Consider the following 23534-nt stretch of genomic DNA (forward strand, 5'->3'; position numbering starts at 1 on the left):
GCCGAGGCTGAGCTGCTGTAATGACAGACGTGAGTACACCAGGAAGCGATAAGGCCTGCAGGGACTTCAATGTCAATATTCACTTATAGTGAGACATTTTACCATTTTAAAGAATAATTAATACAATATTTCTCTTACAACCAAAAAGTTGAACTCCTAAGCAATGACACACACCATGTCTAAAGTTTGCAAACATTACATTTATAGAACTGAGGTTAAATAAATGTAATGTTTGCAAACTTTAGACTTACTTACTGAGTCAGTTTTCTGACTAAAGAGTTAGTAAATTAGTTACATATGGAACTCTCATTTGGAGTTAAAATTTGAAGAGACGATGAGGGACAAAATTAGCTAAAATGCAGTTTGACAGTTGTTATAAAAGTCTGAAAAATAAGATGAGGCTAAAACAAGTAAAGCTGAAAACCACGCTCAAGGTTCCTAACAGTGAGCATCATTTTAAAAGAAACAACTTCTAGTCTTGTACTGCAATTTTTATTTAATTTGCTCAAACAAATCAATGTTAGCATGTAAGAAAAGACTAACTAACATGAGAACAGTATGGTACAATGCAGATGAGAAAAGAATAAATCTGGAATCTCACTTCAGCCAAATGCATCAGTGCCCTCGGCAGAAAACTGTGTTGAAGGACAAAGATAAAGGTTTCCATCAGTAATCTGACATCAGCATGGGGCAGACGTCACTACAGATTTCTAAGCGTGTAAAGAAAGCTGAGATGCAGAACACACACAGTCAGACTCATCTGGACTTCAGGTTTAGAAAAATCATGTCAGAGCGAAGCTCATCTTTGAACCCTTCCAGGCCTCATTTCTCAACGCTTGATTGTACTCCTGAGCTGTTAGAAAAGCAACCTCACAGCTGTATGGAAATAAATCACGAAAAAACAAAGATCTTGGTGCAAAGACATTTTCTTTGCGGGGAACAGTACCAAGGTCAATAAATTCTCCCTTCAAATAAAAAACAAAGCCAAACTTAATAAAAACTGCATGAGATCATAATGACAGTCCCTAGATATTATTACTAGTCATCTTTATGTCTTTGACATATTAAATGCAACTTCGGAACAAGGCACAAACCACACAGCATCACAAAGAGTTTGTCTTGATCACAACATTTCACCTGCCATCACGGACTGAATATAGAGACAGACATCTTATTCTCGTCAAAATGATACAAAAATCAGAAAGTCGACTTTGTTGAGAGTGATTATGTTTAGTTGAATCCTTTGGTGAGGAAGCCACACTGTTGGCGACAGAGGCTATGTTGTCAGAGCATGTTGGATTGCTCTGTGAGTTTGCTCTTAAAGTGCAGTGGATGTAAAAACTCAGGACAGGGACCCTCATGGCTGGGTCAGGGTCTCCATTTAGAAAAGTGGATGAGAAGAGGAAACGACTTTATCGACAGAGAGAGAGAGAGCATGAAACAGACCTGACCATAATTAACCCATTCATTTTTCTCATCACAGTATTAAACAAACTTGACCTAATCCAAAGCAAATGAGAGCAACTTTCTCAAATCTGTGACTTCTCATCTTCAAACATCCGAGCCCTTGAACATCGTCATATACATAGAACACAGCCACTGAGTAACAAACCTTTGGCTCGCGGTAGCTGCTTCTCTCCATCATAATAAAGGGGCTCTCCTATCACACAGTGAAAACAGTTGTATAATGTCTTCTGTGCTTCTTGATAGGCTTTGTCGAGTCTGAGAAAATAACCGTGATGACATCATAGTGATGTCACCAGAGTTATCTCGGCCTAGGCTTGGAGACTACACGTTTAACATTACAAAGTGGGAGTGTGGCGTTTGAAAGATGTCTTCATTTATCAGGCAGGGAGCGTCAAATGAAAAGATGCTATGGAATTGAATTATGGGAATTGTAGGACTAAAAGTCAGGATATTTCAGCCATTGTTGATTCGATTGTTAACATTCTTTTTCAAAATAGGCCAAGTCTCCCAACTTTATGAAAAGCAATAAATATGAAATGGGTGAACTGTGGTGATAGCATGCACACTGTATTGCCTTATAAGTTCTCAATTATAATGCATGGAACATTCAAGATACCACACGGCGTAGATGCTAAAACATAAAGCATCATTTGAAAACCGATTCAAGATATCCTATCACCTTGGATTCCTTTGGAAAGTCAAAAGATTTTTGTCCTGTAAAGCCCACGGAGAAAGACATATCCGCAGAGTCTTACCAGGACAGAGTGGGACATAGACATTAGCTACAGCTCCAACATATCCCTCTCAAGTTGATTGTACTTTTAGTGAAACAAACTCAGCACTGAAGTTTTTTAGAATAACGTGACATAAAGTTTTTTGTGAAATACAGTTTCTCATGTTAATGATTTGACATTGGCAGGAGAAAAGAAGATGAAACATTAAGCACTAGAAATAGTAAATGGCACATTCATGTCCTCATATGGACACCATCTCTCACACATTTGGGTTATCCTGTGCACCTTCCAAAAGGTTAAGTTTATAAATGCAGTAAAATAATAACACTTAATAATAAAGGGTAAAAAGACACAGTATCCTTGGAATACTTAATAGAAAATGAACCAAAAACAAAAAGGAGAGTATTGTGACTTAAAAAATGATGCTATTCCATGAAATCATGTCTTACAGTGTTGCTCTGGTATTGTGTCCTGTCAGCCTTCAGGGTCACAGAATATCTGCGATAAAGTTGACGAGAAGTGGCGAGGTGTCCCACAGTAACATTGTCCAATGGGGACGGACAGACATGGAGACATGTTTGGTGGTGTTAGGACTGGGACAGGTGGGCCTCCAAATAGATGCTACACTTATTGCTTGTTATAAAACTTGTGACAGCTAATGTCATTCCGTGGCAGACTTGTGACCCTCAGCGTTTAGAGAAAACAACCATGCATGCAGAGTACCTAAATATGACAAACATGACAGAGACCCAGAGAGTCTTCAAACCAAAACGTACAGGAAGAAAAGTCAGTTCTAGCTACACGTCACGTCACCATGGTCAACTAGCATGACAGGTATCAGCCAATCAGCGCTTTGCGTTGCCAGAGAAGGTTTGGTAGAGAGCTATGACGGCTGCCGTGTGATTGGCAGCTGCCCTCTGTGTCCGTCCACCTGCCACTCAACAGCATGGACAAAGACATGACGGGAGACAACAGCACTTGTGATTATGATTCCACAGACGAGAGAGCATCCTGTTTAAAGACTGGATTATTCAGCTACTTGATATGGCCGTAGATCTACACGGCGACAGACATGGTGGATAGATGCTTTTTTCTAAATAACTTTTTCTCTCTTTTGTACATATTCAGGTTAAAATAGTATTTGAGGAAGACAAGCTTTACAGTGTCCTGCAGTGGTGGACTTCACCAGAGACTGTCAGTCCCCATACACACACACTCTCACACACACACACACACACACACACACACACCCTACCCCTATGGCATTATGGGAAAAAAGTTGATATTTTCCATCCCCCATTCTTCCTGCCTCCCAACTCTCTTAATTAAACGTGCCTTTTCATTCATTTAATATCACAAGAGTTCTGATTCTTAGCATCACCGTTGCTGTTCACTTATGTGCCAATAGTTAATACAGAGTCATAGAAGAGTTCAAGATTGTTTTGCGTTTCTTTTTCTTTCTTGTTGTTATAGGACAAGGAGGGAGAAATCTACTTTGCATAAAGACATTTGCTTCTGTTTCAGACACTGTCCTCCAGGATGCGATGCCCTCAGTGGGAGGGGGCGGGGGCAGAAGGCTCTCAGAGTTACAAGCCTCCCTGTCCATTGTTGTTCTGTCCAATAATGTCCTCTCTCAGTATTAATATGATTATTGTCATCATCACCGTTTGTTGATTTTATTTTCCGTTCTGTCATGTCTTAAATTGACCGGGAGTTTGTCCGTCGGGTCACGTGGATGTCCATGTTTTGAAGAGGGAGTTTGGTTCCTCTACGCCGTGCTGGACTTCCCCAGCTCCTCCCTGATTGCTGAGGACACAAAGACAAAGACAGACGCATCATGTGAGAATCACACAGTTCAGAAGGCTGCATGTGGTGTAAAGTAAGGTACCAAAACACAACTTAAAGACAGTTATAGAGCTCAACAGTCTCCTCCGAGAGACCTTGGGTTCCTGAAGTAAATTTCCCATTCATTTCTCCCATTGACGTCTGGAAAAATCCGTATATAAAGAGTTTTAGACCATGCCTTAGGCTAACCAGCTACGATGTGACTCATAAGCATACAACATATCATTTTGAGTGAAAAAACAAACAGAAAATCCCCAAAAAGTACAAGGTACAAGACTGTGTACATATTTTCATTATCGAGCAAAGGAACTACTCATTCCATAAACCACCACGCACCACTGAATAAAGGAAGCTACGTTAGTTTAGCTAACAGCTAATTCGGCTAACCGCTAGTTGAAACAGCATGTAATAACTTTAAAAGACCTTCAAAATAAAACCTGAAAATAACTGTTAAAATATATAACAGCTGTTACATCAGCTGTAGTATCCGTTGTACCCAGTGTTTAGTTTGAGTTAACGTTATTTTAGACTGAATCAAGCTATCAGCTAGCAGTTAGCTGAATTAGCTGTTAGCTAAACTAACTTCCTGGCAGAGGATAACAGCAGAAGCGTGGAACAGATCGTGATTCATGCAGTGTCGTAAATCCTCGTAAAACAGGATTATCATCTTGGGCAAGCGCATGATGGATCGTGCAGGCAGCTCCCGGCAGCTCCCCCTCCTCACCAGCATTAGTTGAGTTCCACCAATCAGGGGCATCACTGTGGGATTGTGGGATTGTTCAGCATTGTGGGTAATGAAGTAGCTACTTATCCAAGACATCGTGAATAAAAGACATTTATCTCAAAACAAAGTTGGTGCCCCATAAACTTTTGGCGTCTATATGAGCTTATACAATCGCTGAGTCACGTCGTAGCTGGTTTTAAGTCTACCATTGACGGTTACGATTATATGGCTTATACTCCAATTGTCCATGGAGAAATTGCATTGTATTTTTACTTCCGGAACCCGCTGTTGAGCTTTATTACACGGCCTTGTTGAATGCTTGATTCTGTTTGGTCAATCAGGGCATTCTACAGTCTGTTATATACTGTCTATGGTTAAATCGGTATAGAAGAACGTTGCTAAGTATAACACACTGTTGCCATGGGCGGAGTTCTGATCATTGGACCATATTTAAATCAATAAAATCATTTTTAAATCAATATTTGTGCTCAAACGAAGCTCATGGTACTGATCAGCGGATCCCAGAGAGAGGGGGTAGGAAACGGGAAGTGCTAACAGTGCTAACAGCGCTAACAGCTACAGTGCTAACAGAGCAGTAGCTAGCTCAGCCACCGGGGCGACCCGGCTTCAACCAGAGCACTGGGCTCAGCAGCGGTAAAGTTCACCATCCCGACCTGTATGAGGAGCCCTGTAAGAAACTGTGTAATAAGATTTGTAATAAGCCATGGAGTAGGCAGTGTAATAAGCTGTGTAAGAAGTGAGATTGCGTCGCGGTCCTGCATCAACCAAAAATGGCCGGTACAGTATCTTTTATGTAATGCCTGTGAAATCCAGAATATTGAACGCAGCTAGTTAATGGTGCATCATACTGCCTCTGTCATAATTCGGAGTTCTCCATCACATTGCATTGAGTGCAGCCACTGGTAGCCTGGCGTCATATTGCAACAAAAATGCAGTTAGAAATAGTATGCATGACATAAAGAGGCTGGGACAGATGATGATGCACATGACAGGACTGTTGACCTCTTGAAGGAAAGCTTTGCTTTATTCCAACTTATAGCCATAGTTTGGGCCTTATTCTTATCATTATAGTGTGTGTATTATATGTGTATACATTATACTCATCTGGAAAAGGGCGACATCTCTAAAAATAAGTTGGATTTGATTATTATCGACACTTTGAGTTTGTTTAAGACCTACAATCTGATTGTATGACGATTTGTTTTTGTTGGCCTGCAGAAACTACTTTGGTAGGTACAATATAGATATATAAAGACCCAAGTTGTAACAAACTAGAATTGTACTTTCATATATTCAGGACTGGATCAAGCCATTAGTGGGCCCCGTGTGTTCTCATATTCCTTTGTAAGTATAACTCCTGCTAGCATTGCTAAATGCAATCTTATTTTTGAAAGGCATGTTTTGTTACTTTATACAAAATGCTGATCCCACATTTTGGCTTAAGGTGCAGCAGACAAGCAGCTCATAAAATAGTTCAGAACACTGGTTCACATTTCGGACTACCCATCCAAAAAGCGTGGAGCAACATGGGCGCGCTCTGCCCACGTACAGTAGTGTCTGTTCGGGCTGCTGTGAATGCAGTCATTTGTCATCTGCAACAACATGAGTGCTGCAGCTACATACACTGATGCATGTGAACATTATTCACATTTTGAGGCATAACAATACATTACCTTTGCGCTCAACCAATGTATTACTGTACGTTTGTGAGAAGAGAGTATGTTTTTTTCACATTCTGTCTTCAGCCAGCATTTCACTTTAAACAGAAGAAACCCCTGAAATACAAGTTATCTTAACAAACTAAAGTAAGAGTGCCTGCTGCATTGCCATTTGTAGTGTTTGGTGTATAGATTCACTGTTAGTGTATGTGAAAAGAGATCACAGGTTTCAATGATAATTACCATCAATGAGCTCTTCTTTTAGCTTTGACAGCTCCTTCCTCATCTCATCCAAAATGTCCTAAAAAATAAAGAAACAAAGTCACCTTTGCATACAAACAGCATAAATGTCAGACTCCACCTTCCACTCCCTTTGGACATTGCTAACACAGAGGCTTTAGGACTTAGTTAGGTAGAGGCACTGCCTGACTGGCAAAGGGAAATTCTATGTCTTCTTTACGCAGTGTGGGACTCCCTGTGAGATTGTTTTCTAAGATTCTAAACTTAACCAACTTAAGTAGTCTTGGTGCCTAAACCTAACCAAACTGGGGCCATTTCACAACGTTAATGACGTGTTTAAAATTGCGACCGTTACCTTCTCTGGATTAGATATGAAACTCTCCTGTGGGTCATATTAGAGGGGGGGACAAACCACCGATATCATCGTATGGGTTGCATATAGTACTAGTCCCTGCAAATAGGAGGTTCAGGAAGAAACACTTCTCAAAATACATCCAATGGAATTAAATAAGAAAGCCAAACAGATGAAACATGAACATATGTGAAATGTGGAAGTAATTAAAGCAATTGTATTAAACCATTTAACATGTGAAAGTCTTATGAAATCCTTGTCAGTGACAGAGAGGTAGAACAGTACACTGATACAGTATGAGTGGATCATCTCACTGACTCCAGTACAGCGTCAGTGGAAAGACTGTCTGACTTGTTCTAGTCAGAACCGACCTGTAGAGGAATACTGATCTGGTTGGGTCAGGGTCAGTCACATTTGTATCATGTGCTGTGACAAAGCATAAAGTCTCTAAAATGAATATTAAAGTCGGTTCACCTACCTGTTTTAATCTGTCATAGTCAACAGCTTCTGTTGGCACACCGTTGGCACTTAAGGATGCAGTAGGTGTAGGAGTGGATTTAGGTCTGTGAGGAGAGACAAAGAACCCAAAGAAGCTCAGAGGAAAAGAACCAGAGATAGGAATGAGGTGGAGAAACAGGATGCTCAACTCTGGCTGCTACATTGTTATCATGTATATCAAATTTATACACATTTTGAATTCACTGTGATCACTCAATGTGCAGCATCTGACGTAACCTAAAATAGAAAATACATTAGACTGCAACTCATCTTATGGATGAAAAACAACTGAAACTAGAGTATCACTGGATAAATATCACACAAACTGTGCATGTCTAATGAAAAAAATAAATATAATTTCAACATTTTGTGCCATAAACTTGCAAATCAACCCTGATTCTCATCACACCCAGGGTTATTTGCTGTGGCATCTGACAGCAAAAACCTGTTGAATTTACTTCAGTTATTCTCTAATAGTTTCATAACGTGCACACAAAAAGATGCTGCTAAAACTGCATTTAGGAACCAAATCCTGGACATAGCATGCACACTTACCTAGACATGCATGTAAACACATACATATACACACACACACACACACACACACACACACGGCTCTCAACAATTTATAAAACTTAATAAGGAAAAGGTCTCTGTCATTTCTCTGTCACATTTCTTTTCAATTTGCATCTTTCATTGAAACTTGCTAGGTGCAACCTTTTTTCTTCTCACATGTCTGAAGACAAGCGCTAAGCCAGCAGGATGCCAGCCACACTGAGAGGGGTCCTAGCTCTGTTCACATAGCAGCCAATCACTTTCAAGAGAGGAAGCATGACAGGAAGTTGAAGTGAAAGAAAAGGAAATGAGCTCTGCAGCGGGCCATTTAGTAGCTATGGGTTGGAAATACTGTTCCCAGTGTAAACATGATTCACAACTGCACAGCTTACACTCAGTCCAACAAGCTAACTCTTACAATATTCAATCTGGGAAATAGGGGAATAATGCTTTAACAATTTAACAGTAGTTTGGTAAATAAATAAAAAAACATCTTATTCTTCAAATCATGTGAGTGATTTATTTCACTATAAAACAAGTAACTGATTTTAATATCATTTGCTTAAGTGTTTTGATAATGGATCAATTCAATCAAATTAATGAATAATAAGAAATAAGATTGTGTTTGTGTGTGTGTGTGTGTGTGTGTGTGTGTGTGTATTGGCTGCAGTGATGTATGTGTGACTAATACTACTAAATAATATTTGTGGTACTTACCATTATGGTTATAGGATGTGCAATGCCTGCAATATATATATATATATATATATATATATATATATATATATATATATATATATATATACATATATATATATATATATATATATATATATATATATATATATATATATATATATATATATATATATATATATATATATATATATATATGCTATGTTATATTTGATATGGTATTATGCAATTGGGCATTGTGCAATACAGAAGTTATTGCCCACAGCATGAGATGACAGGAAATGTGCAAACATTATCAAAATGAAGTGGAATACGAGGGGGAGAATGTGTTGTGGGTTCTCTTCTGTTCTTCTGTGATTGTGAGGAAAGTGTGTGTGTGTGTGTGGGGGGTATTGATGTTCATTGAAGCATTGGATGAGATAATGTATGATTATGTTTCTATGTAGGTTAACTGTATGTTTATTGAGTGTTTATGCGCGATGTGTCGCCATTTTGTTTCTCAAATGCACAAGACGAATTTCTCCTATTGGAGACAATAAAGGCTTATCTTATGTTAAATTGCCATGAGTGCTGCTTTTATGATAATAATCATAAAATCTATAAAAACTAGTGTGAACTAGAGATCTTCTGACACCATTATTTCCTTCTAATACTACTATAATAATTCCAATACCTGAACTTGAAATCCATTAACAGGGCATTTCAAATATCTACTATATTATTATTTTACCAGCTGTGCACTACTAACCCTGTATGGTTGTGATATAATTGCTACCACTGTTGCACAGCCTGTCTCAGGTTAAACCCTTTGTGAAACATAATCAGATAAACACAGAGAAAGTTTTTTTAATATCTGGTTTGACAGTCAGTCATAAGGAAAGAACAGAAATAAACTACTTCAAAGTAGATTTTCCTCGGGGCTAAATGATGTGGTATGAGATCAGTGCATAGACTCACATACTCGCCGATACGGATACCAATGTTTTAGGTATTATGGGATGCTTTTCAGTTACTGGTATCGGTACTGAAACAACTCTAATGAAAACATGTGCAGGGTTATAAGTTCATGTGCTTAACACGTCTCTCTGTGGGTCACATATTGAAGTTATAATAAGCGCTCATCTGCTCTCCTCTCTCATGCATGCGTGCGCGCACACACACACACACACACACACACACACACACACACACACACACCGCAGGGCCTTATCTGAGAGGGTCTGCTGGATCTGTTCTGGCTACAATGATAACACTGTGCCAGGTCTCCTGTGCACTGGGCGGACTGTGTTTGTGTGTCTGATAGGGCGGGTGTATAATGTGTGACACACACTTTTGGATTTCCCTATTTTAAAGAAAAAGGGCAGCAGGCAGAGAAGCATGCAAACACAAAGACTAGATCTCATAAGATATCAAACCACAGGAACACATGATCCATTCCAAAGGTTTGATCCAAGCATTAGAAAATAAAACCACGTCCATCACAGCAAACCTGGCTTGTTCTGCACAAGCCTGCAGGGCCTTTTCTCTCTACCTGTTGGAGGAATCTGCTCCCATGGGATTTCTCCACGGAGCCTCTCGTCTGTGTGAGCAGCAGAGACACAGCTGAGTATCTATGTGACACCCCCCAACCTAATGAGTCAGGGCTGATCAGGACGCCCGCTCAGCTTTGTTCTGAAGGTATTTTCTCTACTGAACCTTTAGCACTGTTTTAACTATACATATATGTTCTATATCTATGGTTTTAACCCTCAGTACACTCCAAAGCATATATTACTGTCCTAACTAATTACTACAGTTGGATCTTGAAGTATTACTGAGCAGTTTCCAAATAATGTGTTTACTGGGGTAGAGAACTAGACAGTCCCAGTTAAGATGAATGCAGTGTCATGTGTTTCATATAAGGTTGGATGTTAGCAGTGAAATGTACATGTGGTTGGGATTCATTCATCCAACATACAATCCAGTCAGTAGCCTTGATAACTGCTTAGCTAGATGTGATACGCAGCATTTCCTCTTCATTGGCACACAGTCCCCTCCGCTTTCGTTGGGTATCTGACGCGTGCATCAACGTGCACATGAAGGCAACATAAGCTTTAGTGATGTTAGCCAGTGATGTTAGCCAGTGCTGAGTGGCTCCAGCAGTGCATCATGCTAAAGCTAGCTGATGCTAATGTGTTTTAATATGCCCCTATGGTGGACGTTTAGTAGCATCGCTGCTAGCCATTCAGGTAGACAACACATGAATTCAAATGAATGAAACTTCTGAACGATTTTAGATGTAAAATGTACAGTAACATTACACAACAAATACAGAGAAAGAACATGTCAAACAGAGGAGTGGCGAAGATGCAGTACCTTCCGATGACTGGAGATTTGCTACCATTCATGGTGTTTGTTCTTTCCCATGGCTTCCTGGGCATGTCTGCAGAAAAAGGAAACCCATATGAAAACCAAACTTCTCTACCCATGAGACCGGATGTCCAATATCAAACAGCTGTGATGAAAGTGACTGCCGTGGATCAGTAGGGTTCCCTCTGATACTCACCTGGTGTGCTACAGGCTGACACTTTAGGGGTTGTGTTGATCTCGCCCCCCTCCTCCTGTTGGACAGACAAGGGTCAAAGGTCAAACATGAGTCCCACTCAGAGGGAGATCAGGGAGTTTCTACACAGACTGCATATCTTCAGCTGTGTTTATCAGTAACACAGATAGCAAATGTATCAAATGCTGTGAAATAATAAAGCGGTTACTAATTTCCCTAATAACACCCCCCATGTATCTATACTTATATATATCTTTTTTTCATTGAGGTGTAGATTATAATGGTGCTACTAATGTCCCATGGCGCCGATGGTACACCTGTGTAGTGCAGGTGATTTGTGACAACCTATAACCCATACACTGACTTAGCCGTTGTTTTCTCTCTTTTAAAATCAGATGTTTCAAATATGCATGGTGAAAATAAGTTTTAAAAAAAACGTTAGAAGTCTTACTCTGTAGTTTAGGTCAATTAAGTGACTACAAGTCAACACCTCATGCAGATGTTTGACATTAAAAGCCTTCCAGGAAAGGGAAGGATTAAGCTCCATGAAAAAACAGCCAAATCAAAGTGACTAGAGACTGGTGAGTATGACATGTTGTACTGATGGGATAAAAAAATATGATAAAACACTATGCAGGCCTAGTTTTCTCTGCAGATGTTAGGGTATGTGAGAGTACTGATTAGACTGTAGTGTGTCATGTATCACACTGTGGACAGGAATGTGGTGAATGTGGTACAGGCTGAGGAAGCCATGGCTGTTACTACACAGAGGAGTGTTTGTGTGATTCAACAGTGAGCCGTGAGTCAGGATATTTTATACCTAAATAAACAAAATGTTGCCAGGACTGAAGCTGGTACTTACTGATCTCTGGTCAGGTTCAGGTGACGAGCCCTTCTCTGCAATTCTTCTCCTGTGAGATACAAAGCCCAGATACAGTTTAACTCAAGTTACATAGAAGAGAGTCCATCAGGCGCATGGCGTGTAGCATATATATGTATACATATTCTCGTCTTATTGTTTTTCTCCTCAGCATAAATGCTGGCTGTTCATTCTGACATTTAGAGCACGTTGCTGTATTTTCAAAGTGAAAACACCCTGTTTTGGGTGCCTTTTATTATTTGAATCTGCTATTCCTGACATCCAGTGAATACACATGGAATGTAGCAGTATGATGGGCCCTAAGGTAAGGACCAATGGGATCTAATGGGAATCTAATGTCACCACAAAATAAATCAATAAAATTAAGATTAAAATAAGCAAACAAAAGAATGTTTATTTCAAATTATGAAAGTATATGAAACAAGATCTGGATTTCATCAGAAACCGTACGGCTATTTTCCCAGAGCCTCAGGTGATTGCCTGCAGGGTGCTGCGGCGGGGGGAGTGTCACTTAAACGGCCCATTTGTGTGACGTCCTGCTGTGTTCTTTAACCCCCCAAATGTAGACTTTATATTTTACAGTTATTGACAGCCTGGAACTGTCTGAATGAAGTCAATTCTTCTTCTGCAAAAATGTAAACTGAAATGATTTGAGTCCATGTTTTATTTTCTTTCTTGTTGGTTTCTCTGGCCTGCTAGTGTAGTCTCTGGTAAGTTTTGGATTCTCCTTGAAGATTTGAGTTTTTATTAAGGTTCAATTACTACATTACTTACAAATTATTTTCCACTGCTTATTAATGTTTTGGTTTGTGTTTAACCCTGATCTGGACTGGTTCTAGCTCCATCTGTTGGGATTAATGTGCTGTATATAATTAAACCCACCTGTGTGTGTGTAGTATTGGTTGTAGTATTAAACCTACCTGTGTGCAGTATTGGTTGTAGTATTAAACCTACCTGTGTGCAGTATTGGTTGTAGTATTAAACCCACCTGTGTGTGTGTGCAGTACTGGTTATAATTTACTGTACACACGCTGAGGAAGGGCGTTGCCCGAAATGTCTGTTGTGTGGCAAAAAACTATGAGATTGGAGTGCTGTCCTAGTAGCTTTTTTATGACTGACTGAATGTGCCATAAATGTACGTTCTGAGCTTGAGAGATAGATAGATAGATAGATATAGATATATATACACATAAAGATAGATAGATAGATAGATAGATAGATAGATAGATAGATAGATAGATAGAAGAGAGACAGACAGATTCAGTGAGATATAGTGGTTAAGGGGTTATTTTGAATTAAGAAGTGTGATGGCTTGTGGGAAGAAGCTGTTGCAGAATCTGGCTGTTCTGCACCCAATTCTGTGCAACCTCTTGCCAGAGGGCAGCAGAGAGAACAGTCCATATTTATATTTATTTTATCTATAATGAAGCTAACAATATAATCTGACAATGGGACTCTACCTTCTGGCCAATAGGGCACTCATCTCCTCCATAAGCCCTCCTCCTCCAGGCAGAAGGCCGTTGCCTCTGGCTTCAGATTTGGCTCCCGCGGCCCCTCCAGCCCCCAACATGGCTGCTGCCAGAGCAGCCCCTGCATCGTCACTCTGAAGGGATACAAGCAACACCTCATGTGAAATACAAATGTAACAAGTTCTTTACAATTACACGGAAATATCAACCTGGTACTGAACTGAAATCATATGATTGGTTGTTTTTATGTTCATCCTATATCAGAAAATCTATAAATATAAAAAAACACACGCTGTATGCGTCATTTCATTATCATTTGTTTATCATTTCATTATCATTTCATTATCATTTCATTATCATTTCATTATCATTTCATTATCATTATCATTGTATGTGTGTGTGTGATGATGATTATGAAGATAATGTGTGAGGGCTGTGTGTGCACATGCAGCTAATAATGTGTAATAATGTGTTTATGTACTATAGCTTGTATGGTACAGATATGAAGAGCTATGTGAGTACAGACATGTGTTGTCCAGCCTTCCATTGATCAGACAACCAATCAGGTGCTCACCCTTGGCACTTTGCGCAGTTTGGCTCCGGCGAGGGCGGCAGCCAGTCCTGAGACGGGACGCTCCTCGGCAGGGCAGAAGAGTCCGGCGGGAAGGGGAGGCGCCGGGGGAGGGAGGGGGGCTCCAGGAGGAGGGGGGGGACCTGGAGGAGGAGGGGGGGTCCCGCCTGGAGTCAGTGTAGGAGGGAGTGGAGGAGGTGGGGGAGGGGGAGGGTGGCCGACTTGGGTGGAGGGGATGGAGGTCACAGTGGAGCTGGGTGGCAGGGGTGGAGGTGGGGGAGGGGTGGGGGTGGTCAACCCTGGGGTCTGCACCACGTCTGTTGGGCAAGGGGACAAAGGGTGGGGGATGGGCGAAGATGGAAAATTAAGTTCAAACTGTCACTTGTTAGGAAAGCATCCCAGAGTCATTCAGTTTTGGTCTGCCCCCTCCCTCCCTGTAATCTTCATTTACTGGATAATTGCTGGATAAATGTTCCACCGGATGTCTCTCGCCTTGCAAAACTCAGTTTGTTTTGTGAAACAACAACTAACTTGTAGCTAGCGAGCTACACGCTGAAAATGTCATGTTTTAAAGAAAAGTTGGACGGTGCAACAAGACAGAAAGACCTAACAAGACCTAACCCTAAGTGGGAGGTTCTATAAAGAATATGTTAGATAATTTCCTCTCTAACTGGGAGGTTCCATAAAGAATATGTTAGATCATTTCCTCTCTAACTGGGAGGTTTTATAAAGAATATGTTAGATCATTTCCTCTCTAACTGGGAGGTTTTATAAAGAATATGTTAGATCATTTCCTCTCTAACTGGGAGGTTTTATAAAGAATATGTTAGATAATTTCCTCTCTAACTGGGAGGTTTTATAAAGAATATGTTAGATCATTTCCTCTCTAACTGGGAGGTTTTATAAAGAATATGTTAGATCATTTCCTCTCTAACTGGGAGGTTTTATAAAGAATATGTTAGATCATTTCCTCTCTAACTGGGAGGTTCTATAAAGAATATGTTAGATCATTTCCTCTCTAACTGGGAGGTTTTATAAAGAATATGTTTAATATAATTTCCTCTCTAACTGGGAGGTTTTATAAAGAATATGTTAGATCATTTCCTCTCTAACTGGGAAGTTTTATAAAGAATATGTTAGATCATTTCCTCTCTAACTGGGAGGTTTTATAAAGAATATGTTAGATCATTTCCTCTCTAACTGGGAGGTTTTATAAAGAATATGTTAGATCATTTCCTCTCTAACTGGGAGGTTTTATAAAGAATATGTTAGATCATTTCCTCTCTAACTGGGAGGTTTTATAAAGAATATGTTAGATCATTTCCTCTCTAACTGGGAGGTTTTATAAAGAATATGTTAGATCATCTCCTCTCTAACTGGGAGGTTTTATAAAGAATATGTTAGATCATTTCCTCTAACTGGGAGGTTTTATAAAGAATATGTTAGATGATTTCCTCTCTAACTGGGAGGTTTTATAAAGAATATGTTAGATCATTCCCTCTCTAACTGGGAGGTTTTATAAAGAATATGTTTAGATCATTTCCTAACCCCTAACCTTCTAAAACACCTGTTAAATCTTCTTTAACAGGTTACACCATTGTGATTGAATCTGTGGTGCAATAATGAACATGGAATACAACATCATGCCACATCATATCACAACACATTGTATTTGATCAACATGCAGCATTAGTGACAGGGTCCATAGTTCAAACAGGACTGGGCAACATGACAAATGTGGTTAGTTACACATGATTATTGTATTGAAAATAGATATTATAACAGATATATTAAAGCTCAACCCTATCTGGAAGGAATACATTCTAATAATGGAGCTGAGCCATTGAGAGAGACACATGTATATACACACACACACACACACACACACACACACACACACACAGTGTAGTCGTATTAATCCTAATTCACATGCTTAAAGAGGATTTATAGAAGAACATTTATAATCTGATAAATATAAGTTTTGTTCCCTTCAAACAAAATAACCAGATGTTTACTAAAGTTATTATAATAATGAATAATAATTACGTTGCTCTCAGTTTTCATCACAGACCTCGATTCATGATCAATAATCTATGGTGGAATGTGAACATACTGAGCTGTGATCAATATTAAAGGGGGACCTCTGAGGTCAGAGGTGATGAGAACAGCTCCCGAGGCCAATCAGAGCAAAGGAGAGTTAGACTGAACCAGGATCTCAGTGAATAATTCTAGTGAAATGTTTGTTTTTGTTTCCAAATAAATATCAAATAGACAGACATGCCATGCTGTAAGACCAGACATGTTTCATATGCAATGAAGAGTCATCAGACAAATGGACATACATGCAGGTTATGAAATCAGCCAGGCCTGAGCAACAGCCACTTCATCCCTCAACCATCAGTGAGCAGTTGTTTTAATCAACAGTTGAGGAGAAGTGTGGCTACAGCAGCCAGGGCCGACTCGGACCTCCTCTGACATCATCAGCCTGTGTTATGGGACTCACTTTGTGCTGTGGCCCACTCAGTAGCAAGCTAACACTGTTCACTAGCCCCTGTGTTAGTGTGTGAGTCAGGAAGCAGTGAGACACAGAGGGGACAAAGCCAGTGAGACAGAGAGACAAGAGTGTGGACTGGAGGCCTTACCCTGGGGCGGGGGTTGACAGGAGGAGCCCCCATCTGGGCCTGTAGCTGTGTCCGGCTCCCCCGGCCCCGACAGGCCCAGGCCCACGTGGAGGGAGAGGTGCTCAGCAGAGGCAGAGGTGGCGGCGGCGGCAGCAGCAGGGGGCGCTGTGGAGGGAGAGGGCACACCAGGAGCCTGGAATGAGGAGGGGGAAGACGAGACGAAGGAGGAAGACGGAGGGGGAGCTTTGGGGGGGGGAGAGGGGGGGGTAGGGGGGGAGGCGGGGTGGGGCAGGCGTTGCTGATAGGGGTGTGGCTGTGTAGGATGGTCACGGGAGAAGGTGCAGGGAACATGGGCGGGCCGTTGGGGGCCGGAGAGGGGGGCTTCTGGGTGAGAGGGGAAGGTGCTGCAATGGGGATGAGCGGCCGCGGACCGGCAGCTTTCCCTGGGGGACTGCTTATCATGACAGGGGGTGAGGGGGGCAGGGGAGTGAAGTTGCTCGCTGACCACACCACAGACTTGGGTGGAGGAGGTGGGGATGGGGCGGGGGCCAGAGCAGTAGGAGGGGCTTGGGGGAAGGCTTGCTGTCGCCTCGGGACAGTGGCGTAGTGAGGCAGGACTGGGTGGAAGGCAGAACCAAGAGAGGTGGCGAATCTGGAAGCCGAATGCCTTAGAGGCGGGGTTGGCGGCGTGGTGGAGGAGGGTGAGGGCGTCCCGGGGGCTGGGTAGGTGGGCGTGGATGGGGAGAAAGGTGTGGATGACGTCCTGCTGTACTCCTGAGGCGTGGGAGTGTACAGGGTGCTTTCGAAGGCTAAATGTACGCCACGTGATTGGACGAGCCAAGGACAAGACAGGACAGTAGGGAAGGAGAGACGGAAGGAAGGAAGGAAAGAAGCAGCCGTCATGCACACAGAAGGGAAAGACAGCAGGTCAGGAAAGAGAGAAGTAAGTAGGGAGGGAGGAAAAAAGAGAAGGGGGCAGATGAAGCAGGAAAAAACAGCACAGAGCTCTACCAAAGTCTTATTCCAGGCTGTGTGTACTTTGTTGGGCTGAAGTGATGCGTCTACGTTAGTGGACAGGTGTTAGCACTGTGGACAGAGCCAGAGACACGCAAGACAAGAGAGGACAACACAGCATAGATGCTTTAGTGTAGATCTAGAGTCCCATTAGGCTAACGGCAAACACACCGGGCCCATATGGGAAAATAATGTCATTGTGATTTTTTCCTGATCTTCCTCTAGCTTCTTCCTTATCCCTGTTCATCTCCTTTGGTCAGTAACAGTATTGTAACAAACTGCACACCGACGACGGCTCTACCACTCTTGTTGTAAACATGTTGTTGACCGGTCCTGTTTCAGCTTCCAGACTGGGGTTGGGACATTGATGCTCTCTTCAGGGCTAACCCCCTTCACAGGACACGGGAATTTACTGGGTTTTAATGAGCGACAAACTGAAATCTACACTGTACATTTACTACCACACTGAAATAACTCAACATTTTCATTTAGTCTCAGGACATTTTACAGGTAGAGGGTGGTCTTGACGTAGGCTTCTCTATCTATAAAGTGTCCTGAGATAACGTCTGTTAGGATTTGACACTATAAATAAAATTGAATTGAATTTTGTGAGAGGATTAGGGCTGTAGTCAACCATAGATCTTGGTCGACCAAAATTTTACCAACTTTTCAACCAATCGATTGGTTGATGGAGAAAAATGACATGTTATCTGTAGATGAACTACATCATCTACAGAGCACTGAGTGCGCTCTACCTATACGGATATTCCGTAGCATAGCAACCAAACACTTTGGAGGTACTAGGCCTTATGAATGTAAGACCAATTAACACCTGGTCAAGGTGTCAGCCCCAGAGAGGATGCATTCCCTGACTTCAGCTCCACCATGACGCTAATACTGGTGGTTATGAGTGTCTATTGGATGGATTGTCATAAAGTTGTTGATCACCTGACATTCATCTAACATTTTTATTTACAATACTTTTTTTTTTATTGACCAAAAACATCAGCTGTACTTTGTGTTTAGTGCTAATTAGCCAATTAGCACATGTTAGCATGCTACCAGGCTAAACTAGGATTGCGAACCTGATGAACAGATTAACTTCATCATGTTAGCATGCTGACAGTAGCAATTAGCCCATACCCGCCCGTGGAGCAAGGCGCTGCCACATGTCTTCTGTGTGTGTGAGGATGATGTAAACTTGTTAATCATGTTTGCATTCTGCTCCACTTCCCCTTACCAGTGATGTAATTCTACCCTTTTCTCTAGTCCTTATTCTTATGACTGGATTTAATGTTTTTGTTCAGGTTTGATACTACAGTATATACTAATTAATTCATTAATTAATTAATTAATGCTTGCTCTTGGGGGGAATTGTTGGGTCTATGTAAATTATAGAGTGTGGTCTAGACCTACTCTATCTGTAAAGTATCCTGAGATAACTCCTGTTAGGATTTGACACTATCAATGACATTTAATGGAACCAAATTGATTACTGCATTGGACAATAAGCCACAACACTGACATAATATTAATGTTTCTGTCCCAATTTTATGTTGTACGGTTTATTCAATCAGCTGCTTCAAGTCTCAGGCATCTGATCAGGAATATGAGCAGGAACACATTCACGTGAACAACAGCTGACCAGCAGTCAGCTGACAGATAATATCTACAGCTCATTTATCCTCTCCAACTGGAGTCAATGCTCATCCCCACTTCCACACCACTACACACACAATCTCTCTTGCATCTATTTTTCATTAATCGAGATTTCCCAACTTCCCCGCTTTACACCTCCACACTGACTATCTCTTCCTGCGTCACTCATCATCTGCTCCTTTCCCTAAACTTTGACCTTTCCCATACTTCTTTATCATTCCTTTCATCCTCTCTGTAGCTCTGGGCAGGTCATGTGACTATGAGGACGCAGCTTTGCTCTGCTCCCAACAACTAACACACGATCACAACGCAGTGATTACACGCAGAGCTGGACACATGCACACACATAAGAAGAAAACAGAGCCACACTGCAGCTAAGCTTCTCTGCACCAAACCAACGTCAACATAAAAACAGTAGCTCCACCTCAAACCATCAAAATAAAAGAAATAGACACAGAATAGACAGCTGCATGTTCTTTACACACACACACACACAGGCACACACACACACATCCCCTCGGGGTCTCGATCTATCACAGCTCCACTTTAGAATCTGTGTGTGTGTGTGTGTGTGTGTGTGTGTGTGTGTCAGTGTGAAGTGTCAGAAGTTATGTGTGTGTGACTGGTGCAAGATGTTTAAAAATAATGCACTCAACCCTAAACTCACGTGCAAAGACTAGCACGCCCCAGTGATTAGCAGTCTGTTGTTAGCGCCTGTGCAGCCCATGGGCAGATGAGCAGAGTGTGAGCCATACTGTAGCTTAGCACCGACAGCAGAAGCTAACCGTTCTACCACTGAGGCAGAGAGCTGCTCTTATTGGAAAGCATGTACATCTAGACTGAACCTATTACAGCTCAACATTTAGATCATGTTAAAGTTCAACTGGCGGTGTCCCAACTCCCCCCTACATATGAATCCAACCAGGGTCTGAGCATGTATACTTCACACTGAAGACACAGAATGAAATATACTCACTACACTAATCCTGCAAATTAAAAATTGCTTGATTTTGTGTTGAGTGTGTTGATGATGCAAACTATTTTTCCGCTATGCAATGCACAAAGGGAGTGGAAGAACTGCTCACTGCTGCAACATTTAAAGCAAATTGTGGATGCGGTAAAACATCTTTGTAAACACAACAGAAATGTAATTGGCCGTGTCATTCAAGTTAATGTTTGAAAGCAATGCACTGGAGCATGTATTTGAAGGCAAAACAGTACTAAGACTGATAGATACTAATTAATAAACTGATGTATAATACAGTTAGGATACAGTTTGGGGAATGGGGACACAACTCAGTCCAGAGTCAGCTTCACATGTTTTAGACAAGATTATTACAAGAAACTACTTCCATTCATAAAGCTCCCTATTCAAACATTTGGCTTGTAGTATTTTCTTTGCATAAGAATCCTCTGCTGAAGACGTGTTTCAATCGATTGTTCAGAGTAGCAAGAACATGTTCATCTTTTAACATATTAATCAGCAAAACTCTGCACATTCCTCTCGTCCAATAGTGTCAGAGACTCAAAGTGTGTGTGTGTGTGAGTGCATCACTCACCGGCGTTGGAGATGCGTCTCCCTCTCTCCCAGTCCTGCTGCTCTCTGTCCAACTGCTCCTGCTGCTCCCTCTCAGCCTTCTCCAGCAGCTCCCGCTCACTGCGCTCCTGCTGCTCCAGGCGCTCCCGCTCAGCCTGCGCCTCACGCTCCTGACGTTCCTGTTCCTGACGTTCACGCTCCTGACGCTCGCGCTCCAGCATCTCTCGCTCCAGGCGCTCCTTCTCCTGACGCTCTCGCTCCTGATGCTCCCGCTCCATCTCTTTCTGCCTCTGCAGCTCCTGAAGCTGCCTGGAGGACACAGGAGAGGAGACAGGAGATGAGAGGAGATGAGAGGAGAGGAGAGGAGAGGAGACAGCAGAGAAGATGAGATGCGAGTAGAGGAGACAGGAGACAAGAGAGGAGAGGAGACAGGAGAGGAGACAGGAGACAGGAGAGAAGATGAGATAGAAGAAGAGAGGAGAGGAGAAAACACATTAATGCAAAACTCACAACATATGAATCTACTGTGTCTTGTGAAATGTCACAATATAACTTGTGTTACTCGAGACCAGAGTCCAGAAATATATATAATATTGAAGTAAAACAGGCAGAGTGAGTAAAAAGGAGTGGATTAGTGTAGTCTGTGTTGACCCACAGGCAGTTACTGTTGTCTTAATAGAAGTCATTAAAAACACACAGCGAGGATATTGTGTCTGAGCAAAAAAAAACAGAGGCCACATATATTTTCATTTTTGTTTTATTTGATGCCAAATCATTCCATGTGATGTTAATGATGTGGAAGCATGGTGTGTTCAGGGAGCTTTTCATGTGCAAATTGTGGCTGCAGATCCAGGTTACACCACTGGGTGTCAGCAGTAGGACGGTGCATGTCCAATAGAATATAAACAATATAAGTAAAGTATAAGTATATGTACACAGTATACAGTATGTATTAAATTAAAAATAAAATATTAAAAATAAAAGATAAAAGATGGGAGTAGAGGATGGGAGTAGAGGATGGGAGTAGAGTTTGGTTCGGTGTTCGGCAGAATCTTAACCGGTGGATTTGGTATTTGGCCGAACCCCAAAAATGTGGGTTCGGTGCATCCCTACTTTTAATCCTGTGTTGTTTGTAAGAGCCAAAAGTCTTATGGTGTACATATTTGTCTCTGTATTTATTGTTTGTTTATTTCATATTAATGTTTAATATGTTTATGTATGCACAACCAAGGTAAATCCCTTTTAAGTGCTACTTACTTGCCAATCAATCCTTTTCTGATTCGGATTCAGGGCTTTCTAGATCGGGCCTTGATAGAACGAAGGACGTCCAGTAGATGGCCAGGTAACGTCCCGGACGTCAGCACAACTTTCATTTTGGAACTATTTTGAACTATAACAGGACATCTTGATTGGACGTTCAAACAACGGTCATTTAACGTCTCGGTGTTTGCCGGGTACGGCTCCCTTCAGAGCCACATTAGTCTGAACTGTCATGATTATGTGAAAGATGTTTATGGTTTGTACCAGGATGTCAACAAATTATAAAGTGGTTAATGATAGAAATTTGAACAAAGAAGATGACTAATCTATGAAAGTCAGGCAATATATATGTTATGCCGAGTCTTTTAACAATCAGGTAGAATGGTCATCCTTCTCTGTGCCCTCCTTTACACACCTCCACCCACTGGAAAGGATTGTATCAGTGCATTTACCTAATGCAGTGTTTGGTTGCATTATTAAAGTGAATTTAGGTAGCACCAAAGCTGATTCTCTCAAACCCACAGAGCTTAGCTGTGACATGGCTGCAGAGGGCCCAGGGACTCAGATCCACCTATCAGCTTCACAGGATTATCATGAGCAATACGATGCAAGGGAAAAGTGTGATGGAGATTTCAGAAAGTTCTTTTTATGTCTGCTAAACCTCCATCTCCCTTACTCCCCTGTCTTTTTAATAAGAGACTGAGCATAGCATGGGATTGTCCCTATCAAAGTTTGTCTCTTTCTCCATCGACATAGAAAGAGAGATGGATGGAGAGAGACCGAGAAACTATAACATTATACACACCATGGCACCATCCTGATCCAATATAAACACATGCACGCACGCGCACACACACACACACACACACACACACACACACACACACACACACGCACGCACACAGACACACACGTACGTACGCACGTACACACACAGTGTCCCAGTTCTCACAGTGTCTCACTGGTCCATTAATGTAATTACAGAAACACAGGGGTACGCTGGATTTACGGCCGATGGAAGCGTGGCAGGGTCATGTCTCTGAGGATTCTATCCAGTCTCCTCGAGGGGCTTCCCTCATCGACAGTAATATATTTTCTCTCATGGAAAGAGTCCCTGTGGGATCCTCTGCACTGTAAAAGCAGTGCATCTTCATACAGCTCAAGATGTAATGTTGTGACAATAGTAAAATC

The 23534-nt window shown here is 41.6% G+C and overlaps 1 protein-coding gene across 1 annotated transcript in view; it reads right to left on the bottom strand.

Annotated features, from left to right (window-relative positions):
* Nucleotides 1-476: 476 nt before the first annotated feature.
* The window catches only part of enah (ENAH actin regulator), a 46977-nt gene continuing 23919 nt past the window's right edge, over nt 477-23534 (bottom strand). The window contains 11 exon segments of the mRNA XM_028604531.1: nt 477-4007; nt 6693-6750; nt 7520-7604; nt 11146-11212; nt 11336-11390; nt 12195-12243; nt 13673-13815; nt 14256-14551; nt 16895-17054; nt 17057-17682; nt 21106-21392. Of these exon segments, the coding sequence (XP_028460332.1) occupies nt 3970-4007; nt 6693-6750; nt 7520-7604; nt 11146-11212; nt 11336-11390; nt 12195-12243; nt 13673-13815; nt 14256-14551; nt 16895-17054; nt 17057-17682; nt 21106-21392 (1864 nt within the window). The 3' untranslated portion in view covers nt 477-3969.

The sequence above is a fragment of the Perca flavescens genome, chromosome 18, assembly GCF_004354835.1.
Source record: "Perca flavescens isolate YP-PL-M2 chromosome 18, PFLA_1.0, whole genome shotgun sequence".
NCBI lineage: Eukaryota > Metazoa > Chordata > Actinopteri > Perciformes > Percidae > Perca > Perca flavescens.